General features: G+C 36.2%; 1 protein-coding gene across 1 annotated transcript; it reads right to left on the bottom strand.

The window, feature by feature from the left end:
* Window positions 1–3993: 3993 nt before the first annotated feature.
* Window positions 3994–11665, bottom strand: LOC150092143 (uncharacterized). The gene has a single exon (XM_090415272.1). The coding sequence runs from the start codon at window positions 4581–4583 to the stop codon at window positions 4002–4004; it is 582 nt and encodes a 193-aa protein (XP_090271398.1). The 5' UTR covers window positions 4584–11665; the 3' UTR covers window positions 3994–4001.
* Between the last annotated feature and the right edge of the window lie 3068 nt (window positions 11666–14733).

Genomic DNA, 14733 nt, shown 5'->3' with positions numbered 1-14733 from the left:
GTTGAGATTCTTAGTGCCCTTCCGGCGGAACTCTACCTCGTGCGTCGCCAGGAACCTCTCTTCTTCGGCCGACCAGCGGGCCTTGACGCGATCGGTGCGGATGGCGGCATTATGCTCGAGCGGATGTTTTGAGGCTCGATGCACGCCTAGGCCTACCGCGGTGGAGAAGGCCCGATCGCAGTCAGGGCAGATGAAGTGCCACAGGTCTTGAGGTGGCTGCTGGCCGGTGCAGACATGGTTTCTGCACGAGGTGACGGGGATGTCACAATCGGGGCAGCGTCGTGAGTTCCGCGAAGTGGCGGCTTTCATTACGACGGAGCTGCTTGTCTTTTCCGTGTTTTTCTTCTTCTTTCTCAGTAGGGGTTCACAGGGACGGGTGACTGGAGAATCACCAACCAAGTCCCAGACGTCGGGGTCGATCCTTGAGAATTTTCCTGGCCCTAACCAATCAGGGTCAGGGCCTTTCTCATTTTTAGACATAGGAGCGAGGAAAATCGGACCCTACCATTATTATTATTTTTTTTTTCTTTCAGAGTGAATTGTATTGGCTTGTTTTCATTTTTTCTTTATGGTGGGTCTTTTATTTCTATTATTTGTATGTTTTCTTCATATTCATCAGAGATAAGGCCTGTCTACCGCCATTGGTGTTTGGTTATCTTTTTTCTGTTTATTGTGTCTGTTATGATTTCATTTAGTTGTTTGTTAAGTTTTTGCATTATATCTGGGCCTGTATCTCTTCCATAAATTCTGTCACATCTGTATGTCCAGATAGAGTACATTGTTGTTATAATTACAGTTGCTTCGGTTATTGTTATGTTTCCGTCCTTTAGCCAGAATAGTGTGTGTTCTGTGACCGGTTCTTTGTGTTTTATAAATTTCTGAACAGTGTTCCATATTGGAGAGATGTGGGGGCAGTATAACATTATGTGATATAGTGTTTCTGGTTCAGGGCAGAAGTAGCATTTGGCTGGGGCTTGAAGTGGAATACCTTTGTATGCGCACCACATTCTGGTGGGTAGGCAAGCGTGGTGAACCTTATAATAAAATGTTTTTAGTTTCGGGTGTATGGGTAATCTGAATGCCGTTTTGAGTACATTGGATAATTTAATTTTACCTTTTTCAAACTTTCGGTGTTGTGGTGGTGGTATAATTGCTCGCGTGAGAGTGATAAGTGCAATTTTTGGTTTCATTTTCAGGAAATCTTTTATTGCTATATGATTATTAATGAATTTGTACCCCTCCGCAACTTCAATGAACATTTTTGGTATTTTGCCATTCGATTGTGGAAGAGAAATTATTTGGTGGGGCATTATTCTTTGCATGTCGTGTATGATATATGCACTCCATGCTTTGTGTTCCGAGTAAGCTCTCTCTATGATTTTTGCTCTTGCACTTAGAGTTTTTAAATGTACATTTATTAAACCAAGTCCTCCAGCTTCTATATCATGAAATATTGTACACCTTCGTATGGGTTCGTATTTCGAGTCCCAAATAAATTTTGCACATTCTCTGTGAATTTTGTCAACTTCGTTGCCATTGTAATTATTGTTGGCTACCAGGTACCATATTTTTGATAGTAAGAACTGGTTACATATTTTTGCCCTGCTTCTAATTGATAGTTGTCTGGGTCTCATTTGTGAAATTTTTTTAGTAATTTTGTTATGAGCTACTTCCCATTGCTTGTTATGATGGGTTTGGTCCCCTATAGTGATTCCTAAAAGAGGGAGGTGTTCATTAATTTTAATTTCGTTTGGCACGGTTGGCTTATTTGCCTACCTGCCGACGAACATCGCGTGGCATTTATGAAAGTTGAGTTTTAATGCGGATGCCTTTTCAAAAGATTTAAATATATTACAAGTAATCATGAAGGACTCGGCTGTGGTTAGCGTTAACGTAACATCGTCGGCATAGGCTAGTACTTTTGTTTTACCTTCTTCTCCTATATGAGTACCCGCTATGCCGGGATGTCCCGATATCACCGGGTCTAAAGCAAGAGCAAATAGGATCATAGATAAGCTGTCTCCCTGTCTGACCGAGCAGTCAATTTTAACAGGTGCCGACAGTTTCTTGTTGATTATGAGTCGTGACTGTGCAGTGTTATATATGTTTGACATTAAGTTTTGAAATTTCTTCCCGAAACCTGCAGCTTTAATGACTTCTTTCAGGTAGTGGTGACTAACCGAATCGAAGGCTTTTTCTATGTCCAGACTTACCAACAGGCATGGTTGTTGTGTTGCCTGGTAATGTTCATATATGCATCTAACTGTCAGAATATTATCTTCTATTTTTCTGTTTTTAACGCCGCAGGTTTGGAATCCTGATATTATTTTATGTATGTGTATTTGAATTCGTTGTGATATGATTTTGGATAAGATTTTATAGTCTGTATTCAGGAGTGTAATGCCTCTCCATTGTGAGTTTGCGTTGTTTGTGGTGTCTTTATTTTTTGGTATCAGTGTTATGTAACCGAGGTTGAAATATTCTGGGATGCTTTCCGAATTCTGTATTTCGTTCAGCATTTTCACAAATAGTGTCTCAAACAGGGGGTAGTAAGCTTTATAAAATTCCGCCGTGAGACCGTCAGGTCCTGGAGATTTGTGTAGTGACAGGGACTTTATAGTATTTTTGCATTCAATTTTTGTAATGGGGGAATCTATAATTTCAGCTTCTGACTTTGATAATCTCGGTAAGGTTTTTAATAAATTTTGTGTTTCTGTTTTATCACTTTGTTTTGGGGAGAAGGTACTTGTGTATTGTGAGTGGAAGAATCGGAGGAGATTTGCATCTCCCTCGACCTCTGTCCCCTCATGTTTTATTTTATGAATGGTGTTTTTTTGTTTTCTCTGCTCTTCAAAGAGCCAAGCTGCTTTGGACTTCCCTTCATCATGTTCCATTGTTCTGATTTTTGCACGTATCCAGGCCCCTTCGGTCTCTTTTATTTCTATTTGTTTCAATTTTGCTTTAAGAGTGTTGATAGCTATTTTATTTTCTGGTAAGGTTCTGTCTGTGTTGTATTGTCGTGTTAGTTCTTTGATTATGCTTCTTTTTTCTTGGTTTGTTGTATATTTCTTATGTTTTCCTATTTTTATAGCAGCCTGTTTTAAATGTATTTTGAATTGGTTCCAGGCATACACTGGATTTTCTATTTCTGCTATGTTGTCTAATATTCTTTTTATTTCTGTTGTAAATGTGTCTGTGTTGATTATACTGTTGTTTAGTTTCCAGAGTGGGTAGTTTCTGTTGGTGTATATATTTCTGTCGTTAGCCTCATGGGAAAGTTTGCCCTTGACCATGTAGTGGTCACTAAAAGTCAAAGGCAAGTGACAAACCTCCTTAACGGCTAATCCCATATATCGGCTTATGTAAATTCTGTCTAGCTGTGAGGCATTGGTGGGGGAATAATGAGTATACGCTTTACATGTTGGATGTAATTCTCGGAATATGTCTTTGAGTTGACATCGCTGTATAATGTGTGAAAAATTGTTTTTTGTTATAGCATTTTTTACCTCTATGTCTAATATATTGTTTTCTACAAAATTCATGTCACCGGCCGCAATTATATTTCTTGTGTTTGCTAGTTTGGTTTCTAGGGTCTCCCAAAAGTGTTTTTTTTTGTGTGTGTTCAGCCGGGCCATATACGTTAATTAACGACACTATTTGATCTTCCCAGACTATTTCAACCTCTAGCACTCTGTGTTCTATTAGAGTAGAGTGTGATAATAATTGTATGCTACTTCTCTTACTTATCAAAGTCATTAAACCTGCAATGCCATTACTTTGGGCTTGTTCGCCAAGAATGTAGTAGTGGCACTGCAGATTTCTGTGTAGTTTTTGTTCTGCTTCTGAATTTTGTTTTAATCTGGTATCTTGTAGCATTACTATATATACTTGGGTCTGGTATATTGTGTTTGTTAGCAATTTTTGTGAAACCTGGTTATTCAATCCATCACAATTCATTGTAATTATCTTAATTGGCTTATTCTTCATTTTTTGTATATATATTAGCAGGCTTTATTTCTTTCTGTTTTTCCTTTTTCTCTTTTTGCTTTTACATTAGGTACGAACTGGATTTTTTTACGTCTCCCTGGGGTAGAAGCGCTGCCGTTTGCTTCATGTTTTCCTCTTTCGTCAGGTGTCATATTCTTTTCTCCCTCTTTTCTCATAGATACCTGATTTTTATCTGTTTCTAAACCAGTACTATTCCTTTCTCTTTCTTCCGTTGTTTTTTCTCCTTCTGGATCCACTGGTTGTGATGGCACAATTGATGTATTTTGAGAATCACCCCGCTCCAATTCCTCCTCGTTAGTGCCTATTTGGTTTTCTTCTTCTAGATGATGTACAGTATTATTATTTTCTTGTACATCATCTACTGACTCTAGCTCTTCTTCTTGGTTTGGTTGGTTTACTGCTGGTCGTTTAACCAACATTGATGCATATGTTTGCCCTTTACAGTCTTCCGTATCATGTCCGATTCTTTTGCATTTATCACACTTAGGTGCCGTACACTGCTTTCGCAAATGTCCAATTTTCCTGCATCTGAAACATGCCGGAGGTCGTCCTGGAATTATGACTATTCCGGTCATTTTTTGAACCTTAATTACGTATGGTATATCTTCTACTTTTGTATCTTCGTTCAGAGTTATAGTTAATTTTTTCTTATTAGAGAGAACATGGGCCCACTCTTTATCTTTACAACTGGCGATATTTTCTAAAATTTCAATTTTCCCGAATTTTTCAAAGTGCACAGCTACCAATCTGTTTGATATTTGGGGGGGGGGGGGGTAACTAGTGTATAACAATGTCAATTTTACGGCATTTACTAATGGGTATTATTTCACATTTTAAATTACGAACAATAATTTCTCTTAGTTTAACAAAATTGTCTTTCACGGATAAGTGTTTAAAAGATATTAGAAATACATAATTATATTTTAACGCACCTAGGTGCCACACATCAGAACCTCTTACCTTTGCTTTTAAACCTTCTATTATATCCTCCTCTGTGTATGGGGCACCGACAGGGTCGCATTTCAATATGCAGGCTTTTGTCCAGTCAAGTTCTTCAGGAGGGTTTAGCGAGTTCAAGACGTCCATTCCGATATACTTAGAATTATTCGGCGACATTTCTGGAAATTCCATTGTAGAATCCTTTACTTTATTTTCTTTTCCAATAAAAGTGGCCAAACTGGATACTGTAGACTTGCAGGGTTGAGTTACAGATTTAACTGTGGTCGACATTCCTAAGGCAGTTACTTGCGGGAACACGGGCAATCACACTGGTGATCGGCTTAAGCCGAACTAATCCACTTACAATGGGAAAATAGCTTAGACACGGAGCACAAAAAAACACGTCTGCACTGGTCGCTATCCAAACAACTTTTTTCCCCTACCAGGGCTGCTAACTCTGGAAGGCAGGAATAGCGTAGTTGGCCTGTTAGTCACCCGAAGGTGTCCAGGAAACGCCACGAGGAGGCCGCCAACTGCCGCACTTGCGAAGTGTCTCGCGGGGTGTGCAATACGAGACAACACTTCGGATTCCCATCAATACGGTGTATAATGATAGTTGTATAAAAAAACATTGTATATTCAAAAAAAAAAAAAAAAAAAGAAAAGAAAAATAAGGTACAGAAAAGAAAATGTAATGTCAATTGTAGATAAGTAAATACTCTGTGATAATAATAGGGAAAGAAATTCGATAGAGAAGTTGTCTGTTATTGTGCATAGTGTAAAAATTCAAAAAAGAGAAAAAATCTGTAATCACGAATATTATAATATATTTCTAAACCTTTATTATTTAAAGTATTTTGTGCCTGTTCATGTAAAGTTACATATAAATAAGCAAGTTTGGAAATGATGTACGAAATATGTATATGAATGTATGTTTTAATTAACAATTGTGTTCTTGTAAAGTGTTACATTATATATAAATATACGAATAATAGTTTGAAAAGAAATATAAAAAGTATGTACGTGAAAGTATCTTTTAATACACAATTGTGTTCGTGTAATGTGTTATAAGTATGTATAAATCAAGTTCGATTTGAGTTTGACAAAAAATTATTGTAAAACGTTGCATGTGAAATATTCTTCCTTAGTACATTAAACGATGAATATACTTCTACATATGAATAAAGGTAATTGCAAATGTGGATTTTGGTGTTCGTAATAGAAATCTTAACACACACAAAAAAAACAAAAAAAAAAAAAAACCTTACCAGAATAAACACGATATGAAAACTGGAGAGTATCGTCAAATTCATCACAACCTGGAGTTGGATGGGAAACGAATAGAAACATGTGTTTCACAAACAAAGAACTTCTGTTTGTATTCTGTTTCCTATTATACTTTCATTGTTATATTTCCCATTATTGAGAGCTTTTTGCTTGACAACGGCCGTTTTCGGAATCGTGCAAAATAAAATGTAGATGTGATCACTGGATAATAAACATGAATATTTTAAACAAAGAATGGAAGTTTTCTTAATAAAATTATGCATTCAGACAACTGTGAAAACTGAAACCGCAGTTTATTTACATTTGTGTTCTACCATTGCAAGCACTGTTCTTATGTTAACAATTGGGAAGTATTTCGAAGAAGAACTTCTCTAAAAACGAAAGAAAAGAACTTGAAAATCACATTTGGAAGTTAACCGTGTAGAATTAAATTTGTTTGGAATATCAGGAATGTATTGCAAGCGGTGGTTGTTGAGTCTCAATTAAGTACGCTGGCGAAACTTTCTTGAATCTCATCGACCTTCCATAAATTAATGGAAGAAGAATAAAAAAATACATCTTCAAGCCCACCTTTCCTAATTGGGTTGTGAGGGCAACAGCTGCAAGAGGAACTTCCAATGGTCACGATCCTCTGCCACCAAAAAAAATAAATGAAAGTACAATATGGAAAATACATTTAAATCCAACTCTGTGCATCTGTAGTGAATATTTTTATCAAATGACTCGCATGCAATGGGCGTTGATCCTCAACAGTGGCGGACCGTTAACTTTGGGGGCCTATCCAATTAACCCAAGTTTGGGTTGCTTGTGGCGACTCATTTGCCATTTTGTCGAAAAACTTTTTTTTTTTTTTAAATCCTTTTTTAATAGAATAAATTATAGGCAACAGACATTGAAGAACTTTTTTATTTTATTTTATGCACTTGGATATAAACTTTTATATACACTTGTAATGAAAAAAAGGTTTTGTATACATAACAAACATAAAAAATAAAATATATTAGGTATTACTTTTAGTAACAAACAAAAAAGCGAAACAAATTCTCACGTCAAGAATAAAGACTAAGACAAAAAGTAATACTTAAAAAAAAAAATAAAACATTCTGAGTTATATAATGTAAGTATTTTTTAATACATTAAAGAGTAACTTCTGCATTTTTGGGCTGCAAATTCTTTTATTTGATCATCACATTGTAATTCTTTGGTTAAATCGCAGTATGGAAAGAATGATAAATAATTTAAACTTTCATTCGTCATTGTTGTCTTATATTTGTTTTCTATGTAGGACATCCTGGAGAAGGATCTCTCCGCCTCACAGCTGGTGATTGGCAAGGCCAAATAATTTTTTAAGATTGTATAGCAATTCGGAAAAACATCGACAAGTTCCTTTCCATAAATTAGCTTGAATATATCACCGCATGTGTCATATGAGTCTGGCTTAGTCTCCAAGTAGGATTTCAACTGAATGCATTCATTGACTAAATGTTTGTCTATATCATCCGAATAATAATCAATAACATTACGTGCACTTTCCAAGTCAATATTTTCGATATTAATATCTTGCAAATCCATTAAAAATTTGAATCCCTGTAGATATGGCCTCTTCTTTTTAAATCCATAATCAACTTATATCTAATGCACCGTATAGCGTATTCCGTTTAAATTTTTCTGCTTCATTTAGTGAAACTTTCTCTGTAGTTTTTTCTGAAAATTTTGAAGCAATACGTCTCTTTAAATCACTATTTCATATATGTCTAAGCCTGGGGTCTGAACTTTTTTGTTAACTGAATTGAATCTCTCTAAAATTTCTTCCCAAAAAACAGTTGAAATTGCAAAAAGTTTCGCCAAATCATTATATAATTTCTGTGCCTCTCTCTTCGAAAATCCAGTTTCTCATCTACATTGTCGCTAAACGTTTTTAATATATGCATGTTATCATCGTAACTATTTTTTAAAGCGCTAACAGCATCATAGTGACAAGACCATCTAGTCTGGCTTAAACCTTTTATCGAAAGTTTTAGTTTTGTTTCACGATTTAGCTCCCACCTGTGAGTAGATGCAGAAAAGAAAACATACATTTGTTGCACTATTTCAAAAAAGTTCACAATTTGAGTTGCAACTTTAATTGCTTCTCCAACTAGATTTAGGGAATGCGCAGCACATGGCACATAATCAGCGTTTTTATTTTTTTGTTTGAGATGTGCTTGTTACACCATTGTATTAGCCACGTTGTCAAAAGACTGTCCTCGACAATTATCTAATGGCAGTCCATTTTTTCTAGAAATTCTTGTAATAGGCCAATGTGACTACAAATTTTGATGAGAGATACACATCTTTCATACGCTTTTCCCTCAAAACAATATCGTACTATAATAGCTAGTTGGTCATTGTGGGACAAATCTTGTGTCGAGTCACAATTGAGTAGTACTTTACATCGTCATTATTTATTTCAGCTATAATTCGTTTTAGTACTTTTTTTCCCCCATAATCTATTATTTATTCATAAACTGTTTTTTGATAAGTACGAAGTGAAAGGCTTTGGTCGCAGTTCTCGTTGTTGGATATGTTTGCGCATGAATAGATCGAACTCTGCTAGTAATTCCAGAGCCCCATAAAATTACCATTGTGCAGAGAGGCAAATATTTCCTCGTGACCTGAATGCTAAGCCTCTTACACTTAAATATTTCACAACTGCAACAACACGTTTTAGGACATTGTGGTAATATTCCGTATCTTTTGTTAGTAGCTCCTGCAAGTGTGTCAATAACAGACTTATTTTCTTTACGTGTTAACCATACTAACAATGATTTCCTCTGTTCATTAGAATTTTCGTCACTTTCTAAACATGGTCCTATATGTTTCCAGTCAGAGAAATCCGGTTGTGTATTGAGAAGGGATTTCAGAGAAAAGTTTGCACACTAGACAAAAAACATTTCCCATACTGGTAGAATAGCACAACCAAGACCTTTCCAGTAATTGACCATTTTTAATTTTTTTCTCAAAGAATTTATTTGAAAATGATCTGTTTTGTTCTTTGTAATACCTTGTTGAAACTGGATATATATTTTTTGGATCTTTATTTTGGAAATAAGTCATTTCATGTGAGAGACAGTGATTAATAAAATTATCATTTAGCTGGGTAAGCCACACACCTACGTCAACATATTTAGCAAGCAACTCTGCATTTTTAAAGCCTCTTCTGCCTCTTTATCATTATTTTCTTGCAAAACAGCAACAGAGACTTCAGACAGCTGGTCATCGCCGGTCTTATATATTTTTATCTGATACTGAAAGTCCGTCAACATTGTTTTTAGAGGTTCTCGCTTGTGATATTAGACCTAGTAATTCTTCGTTATTATATGCATTTTGTTGTTTTTTCTGTCTCTCTTTCGCTTATTACTGCACCTATATCGTTTTCATTTTTATTTTCTAATACAAAAATAATTGAAAAGTTTGCACATTTACTCTTTCTTTTTCTCTATTTAATTGTATTTTTCGTTTTTCAGCTCCGCTCTTATATTTTCTTCCAGACATTTATTAGGTATTTATTTAATATGAAAAGAAATAAAAAAAACCTAAAAAAAAAAAAAATCCACCACCATATTAGGTTGTTTAACGTTTAATGTATATTTATTTAGTAAACTTTGCCGATACTTACAGTGAAGAAACGAAACACCTGAACAGTACACGTCACTGATCAAATGCTATTTAATATTCAACTATACTGTACTATACATAACCTCAAATGTCAAACGGTGAGAGCGGAAAGTATATATGTGAAAGCTACACTAATCTAACAAGCTTTGGATGAGCTAGACTTGCACTCCCATTCCGACATTGCTATATTATTTGCATAATTGACAAATGGCAAAGTATATTTTGATTTTGCCGACAGAGGCGATAGAAGACAGCCGTATTTACTGTCATTTAAAACGTTGATGTTTATTTCAAATCCAATAATGTTGTAAATTAACGATTTTAACGTTACCTAGGTACGAAATAATTTTGTGTAATTTATTTTTTCTTAAATTTGTAATTAAAATTTTTTTTTTTTTTGATCGCGAAGGGGGGCCTTTGATTGAACGGGGCCCTGGGCTGAAGCCCATAAAGCCGATGCCTATGTCCGCCCCTGAGCCTCAACTAAGAACGTTCGTGAAACGAATCTCATCGACCTTGTGTCATTGTTGGGAAATATCTTGCCTATGTCAAAAAATTTTCTTCTTTGTCGGAGCCGTCGTCAGGCTATCAAGGTCTTGGACTTTCTCTTCAACTTACACTTCAGCCTCTTAAGAGATTTACAGGCACGGGTGACAGAAGTGTCATCGACAAGTCCCGGACATCGGAATCGATCATTTGGGGGTATCATGGCTTCGACCCATCAGGGTCAGAGCCTTTATCATTTGGATCATTGAAAGCACGTGAGGAAACAAACCCTGGAAGGGAGGAATAGCGTAGTAGGCCTGTTAGTCACCCTAAGGTGTCCAGGAAACGCCACGAGGAGGCCGCCTAATGCTGCACTTGCCAAGTGTCTCACGGTGTGTGCAATACAAGAGAACAATGCTTCAGATTCCCTACTGCCGCACTTGCGGTCATAGTTACTCCCATCATTTACCAGTCAAAGTGAAGAAATTCAACATGATTGAATTTCTTCACTTTGACATTCAGAGCATTGGGCAGAAATCACATCGTGTCAATACCTCTCAACGGGATTAGCCCGCTTCATTCAAGTAACCCTCGTACTCATAAACTGCAAAGTATTGAAATGTATACGGTGTATAATGGTAGTTGTATGAATAACATTGTGTATTCAAAGAAGGAAAAAAAATCTCAAAATCTTAGAGAAATAAGCTACTGTACAGGATTTTGTACAGAAAAGAAAATGTAATATCTTAATTGTAGATATGTAAATGCTCTGTGATAATAATAGGGAAAAAAATTCTATAGAGAAGTTACCTGTTATTGTGCATAATGTAAAAATTCAAAAAAGAGAAAAAATCTGTAATAATCACGAATATTTAAAAAAATATTTTGTGCCTGCCAGTATCTGTAATGCACAATTATGTTCATGTAAATTGCATATAAATAAGCAGGTTTGGATATAATGTACGAAATATGTACATGAATGTATCTTTTAATTAACAATTGTGTTCTTGTAAAGTGTTACATTATAAATATACAAATAATAGTTTGAAAAGAAACATAAAAAGTATGTACGTAAAAGTCTCTTTTAATACACAATTGTGTTCGTGTAATGTGTTATAAGTATGTATAAATCAAGTTCGATTTGAGTTTGACAAAAAATTATTGTAAAAAGTTGCATGTGAAATATTCTTCCTTAGTACATTAAACGATGAATATACTTCTACATATGAATAAAGGTAATTGCAAATGTGGATTTTGGTGTTCGTAATAGAAATCTTAACACATACAAAAAAAAAAAAAAAAAAACTTACCAGAATAAACACGATATGAAAACTCGAGAGTATCGTCAAAATCATCACAACGTACAGTTCGATGGGAAACGAATAGAAAACCGCCCACAGCACATGAGTTCCATACGAAAATCACATTCTATCTTGTTTAAACAATATGGAATTTTCCATGCTGTCCTCACATATGTTTCACCAGCAAACAACTTCTGTTTGTATTCTGTTTCCTATTATTCTTGCACTGTTATATTTCCCATTATTGAGAGCTTTTTGCTTGACAACGGCCGTTGGGAATCGTGCAAAATAAGATGTAGATGTGATCACTGGATAATAAACATGAATATTTTAAACAAAGAATGGAAGTTTTCTTTAGGAAATTATGCGTTCAGAGAACTGTGAAAACAAACCGCAGTTTATTTTCATTTGTGTTCTAGCATTGCAAGCACTGTTCTTAAATTAACAATTGGGAAGGACGAACTTTTCTAAAAACGAAAGAAAAGAACTTGAAAATCACATTTGAAAGTTAACCGTGTAGAATTAAATTTATTTGGAATATCAGGAATGTATTGCAAGCAGTGGTTGTTGAGCCTCAAGTAAGCACGCTCACGAAACGTTCTTGAGTCTCATCGACCTTCCATAAATTAACGAAAGAAGAATAAAAAATTTTAGTTGAAATGAATGTACAATATGGAAATTACATTTTAAAGCCAACTCTGAATCTGTAGTGAATATATTTGTCAAATGACTGGCATGCAATGGGCGTTGAGTCTCAACTAAGAATGCTCGTGAAACGAATCTCATCGACCATGTGTCAGTGTTGGAAAATATCTCGCCTATGTCAAAAAAAAATCACAACATTGATAATATGTTTAATATAAAACCATCTTTTCACAAATGGTTTTCAAGCAAAGGTCATGAAGCCTCAAGTAGAAACACTCATAATCGAGAAACGAAGTTTAGGCTCACCTTTTCGTAAATTAGCAATTGACAAATATGTCGAGGAAGAAATTGCCTACCAACGATGTGGAGATTGCATTTGAATGCTAAATAAAAATAAATACGCACAACTGCGTTCATTAGGAAGATCTTCTAAACAAGGGTCGTTGTGCCTTAATTAAGAATGCTCTTGCTTTCCAGTCGGTCTTGGGGTTCAACAACTTTTCGTAAATTAAGGATATGGAAGCAGGCTGGGGAAAAAATCGTTGAAATACGATAGAATAACTTACGATATACATTTGAGAGCCAACTGGGCACGATATCGTTGATTCATCAGAAACCACAATAAACAATACATAAAAACTGGTAAATATCTTCAGATAATTAACTCACAATTTGGGAAGCTAATAGAAAGCCGTCCACATCACTCGAATTCCATATGAAAATGGCATTCTACCTTGATTAAACAATGGAATTTTCCACACTCATCGCAAACCATGTTTCACCAACAAAGAACTAGTTTGTATCCCGTTTCTTATTCTGCTATATTATGATTTATTGAGAGCTTCGTGCGTGACAAAGGTCATTAGGAATGGCATGAAATAAACTAAATAAGATCACTGAATAATAAACACAAAAATTTTAAACCTGAAGAATTTCAATTGATATCAGAACACAGAAATGCTGTGTTGTGATATTTCATTTAGAGTGTAAAAAAATAGTGTGGCTATGTCTTAGCACGGCTGGAGGGGTTCTATGTGAATACGTCACGCCAGCAGATTAGTGTTGGGAGGAGTAAATAAATGAAAAAAGTTTAATAATCGATTATAATTTTATCATAGGTCTATGACAGGGGAAGTAAGATAAAAACGGTAGACAATATAAATCCAAGTTTCTGGCAAAAGTCAAATCAATGCACGTTGCCGTAGTCTGAATGTAAGTGAGATTAAACTTGCGTTCAATAAAGTCCTGTAGGACTCGGTCGATACTGGGGATTATTTTCTTTATGCTTTTCGAGAATTGCAGCAGGGATAGATAGATAAATCGATACACCATTCTGTCGCTGACAATGAAGCGTTCGGATGAATAGGCACAGCTCCGAGGATAGATATAAATTTATATACACCGTTGATATCTCCCAGTGATGGTTCTTCGACTATGCTTACGACTGACCAATGGTAACTAACTGACTCCACCGGCGGGGCGTTTGGACAAAGTTGACGGTTGATTGCATTGCCTTTCTATGGCTGTATGTATTCTTACATTAATTTCGAAACTAGATACATTCACAGGTGTGGCATCATCCATCCAGGTTTCACTGATGATTAAGTAGTCAGATCTGTTCAGTATTGTCTCAGTTTCCATATCTTTTGGTATGCTCCACAAAACTGATCGCCAAGACAAGTAAGAATCCCCGTTGCGAGATTTTGCCTTTGTCATGATCATCTACGTTTAATATCTGGACCTCTGTGATCGCATTAGTCACGATCGTTGATGACAGAAACAGTCAACTTGCTTAACCAGTGTCGGCAAGTGGTGTTTCTTCATTCTCTCATATTCATTGCAATTTCCCTGACAGCGGGGACTGAATTTGCACAACCACGATAAAATTTATAGTCGTCTCACTCTTTAGTCAAATACAGTTCGTCTATGAAGTGACTGCTCAGTGCAACGTACACCAGTTGACTGTTGAGACGTGTACTGAAAGACGACTCAATCGAAAGTGTCTCCTTGCGATTTGTGAATTGTTATGGCACAAGCGTGCGTGTCGACCTCCAATGCTCTTCCATTGTCACCGATCTTCTGAAATCCACATCCATTTCGTTCAACCCACTTTCTAAAGCTGTAGCATAGTCGCTTGCGTCGCATGCATTTCGTGCGGCGCCGAAGTGCTGGCACGGTCAGCCGCGCGCTGCTTGCAATTTCTTTCGCTCCCGATACTGTCTTATTCGTTCCGATCCAGACATTGGAATAATGGAAAGCTACCGACCTGCTCTTTTCCGTCGTATGCGTGGAAGTTTTCGAGGCGCATCGTACACAAAATGGCGGAGCCTCGCACTGCCACCCGCGGGGTGGGACCAGCTATCTGAAAGTCACTGACGAATCTTTATTCCCTCAGCTAACGAATGATATA

The sequence above is a fragment of the Typopeltis vanoorti genome, unplaced genomic scaffold, assembly GCF_054136105.1.
Source record: "Typopeltis vanoorti isolate ZY-2024b unplaced genomic scaffold, IOZ_Tvanoo_1.0 HiC_scaffold_393, whole genome shotgun sequence".
Taxonomy (NCBI): Eukaryota; Metazoa; Arthropoda; class Arachnida; order Uropygi; family Thelyphonidae; genus Typopeltis; species Typopeltis vanoorti.
This window is presented reverse-complemented; position numbering and strand designations above follow the sequence as displayed.

What these genes read in the sequence shown, in the direction of transcription:
- LOC150092143 (XM_090415272.1), bottom strand. Translation starts at nt 4,583, where the DNA reads ATGACCGGAATAGTCATAATTCCAGGACGACCTCCGGCATGTTTCAGA.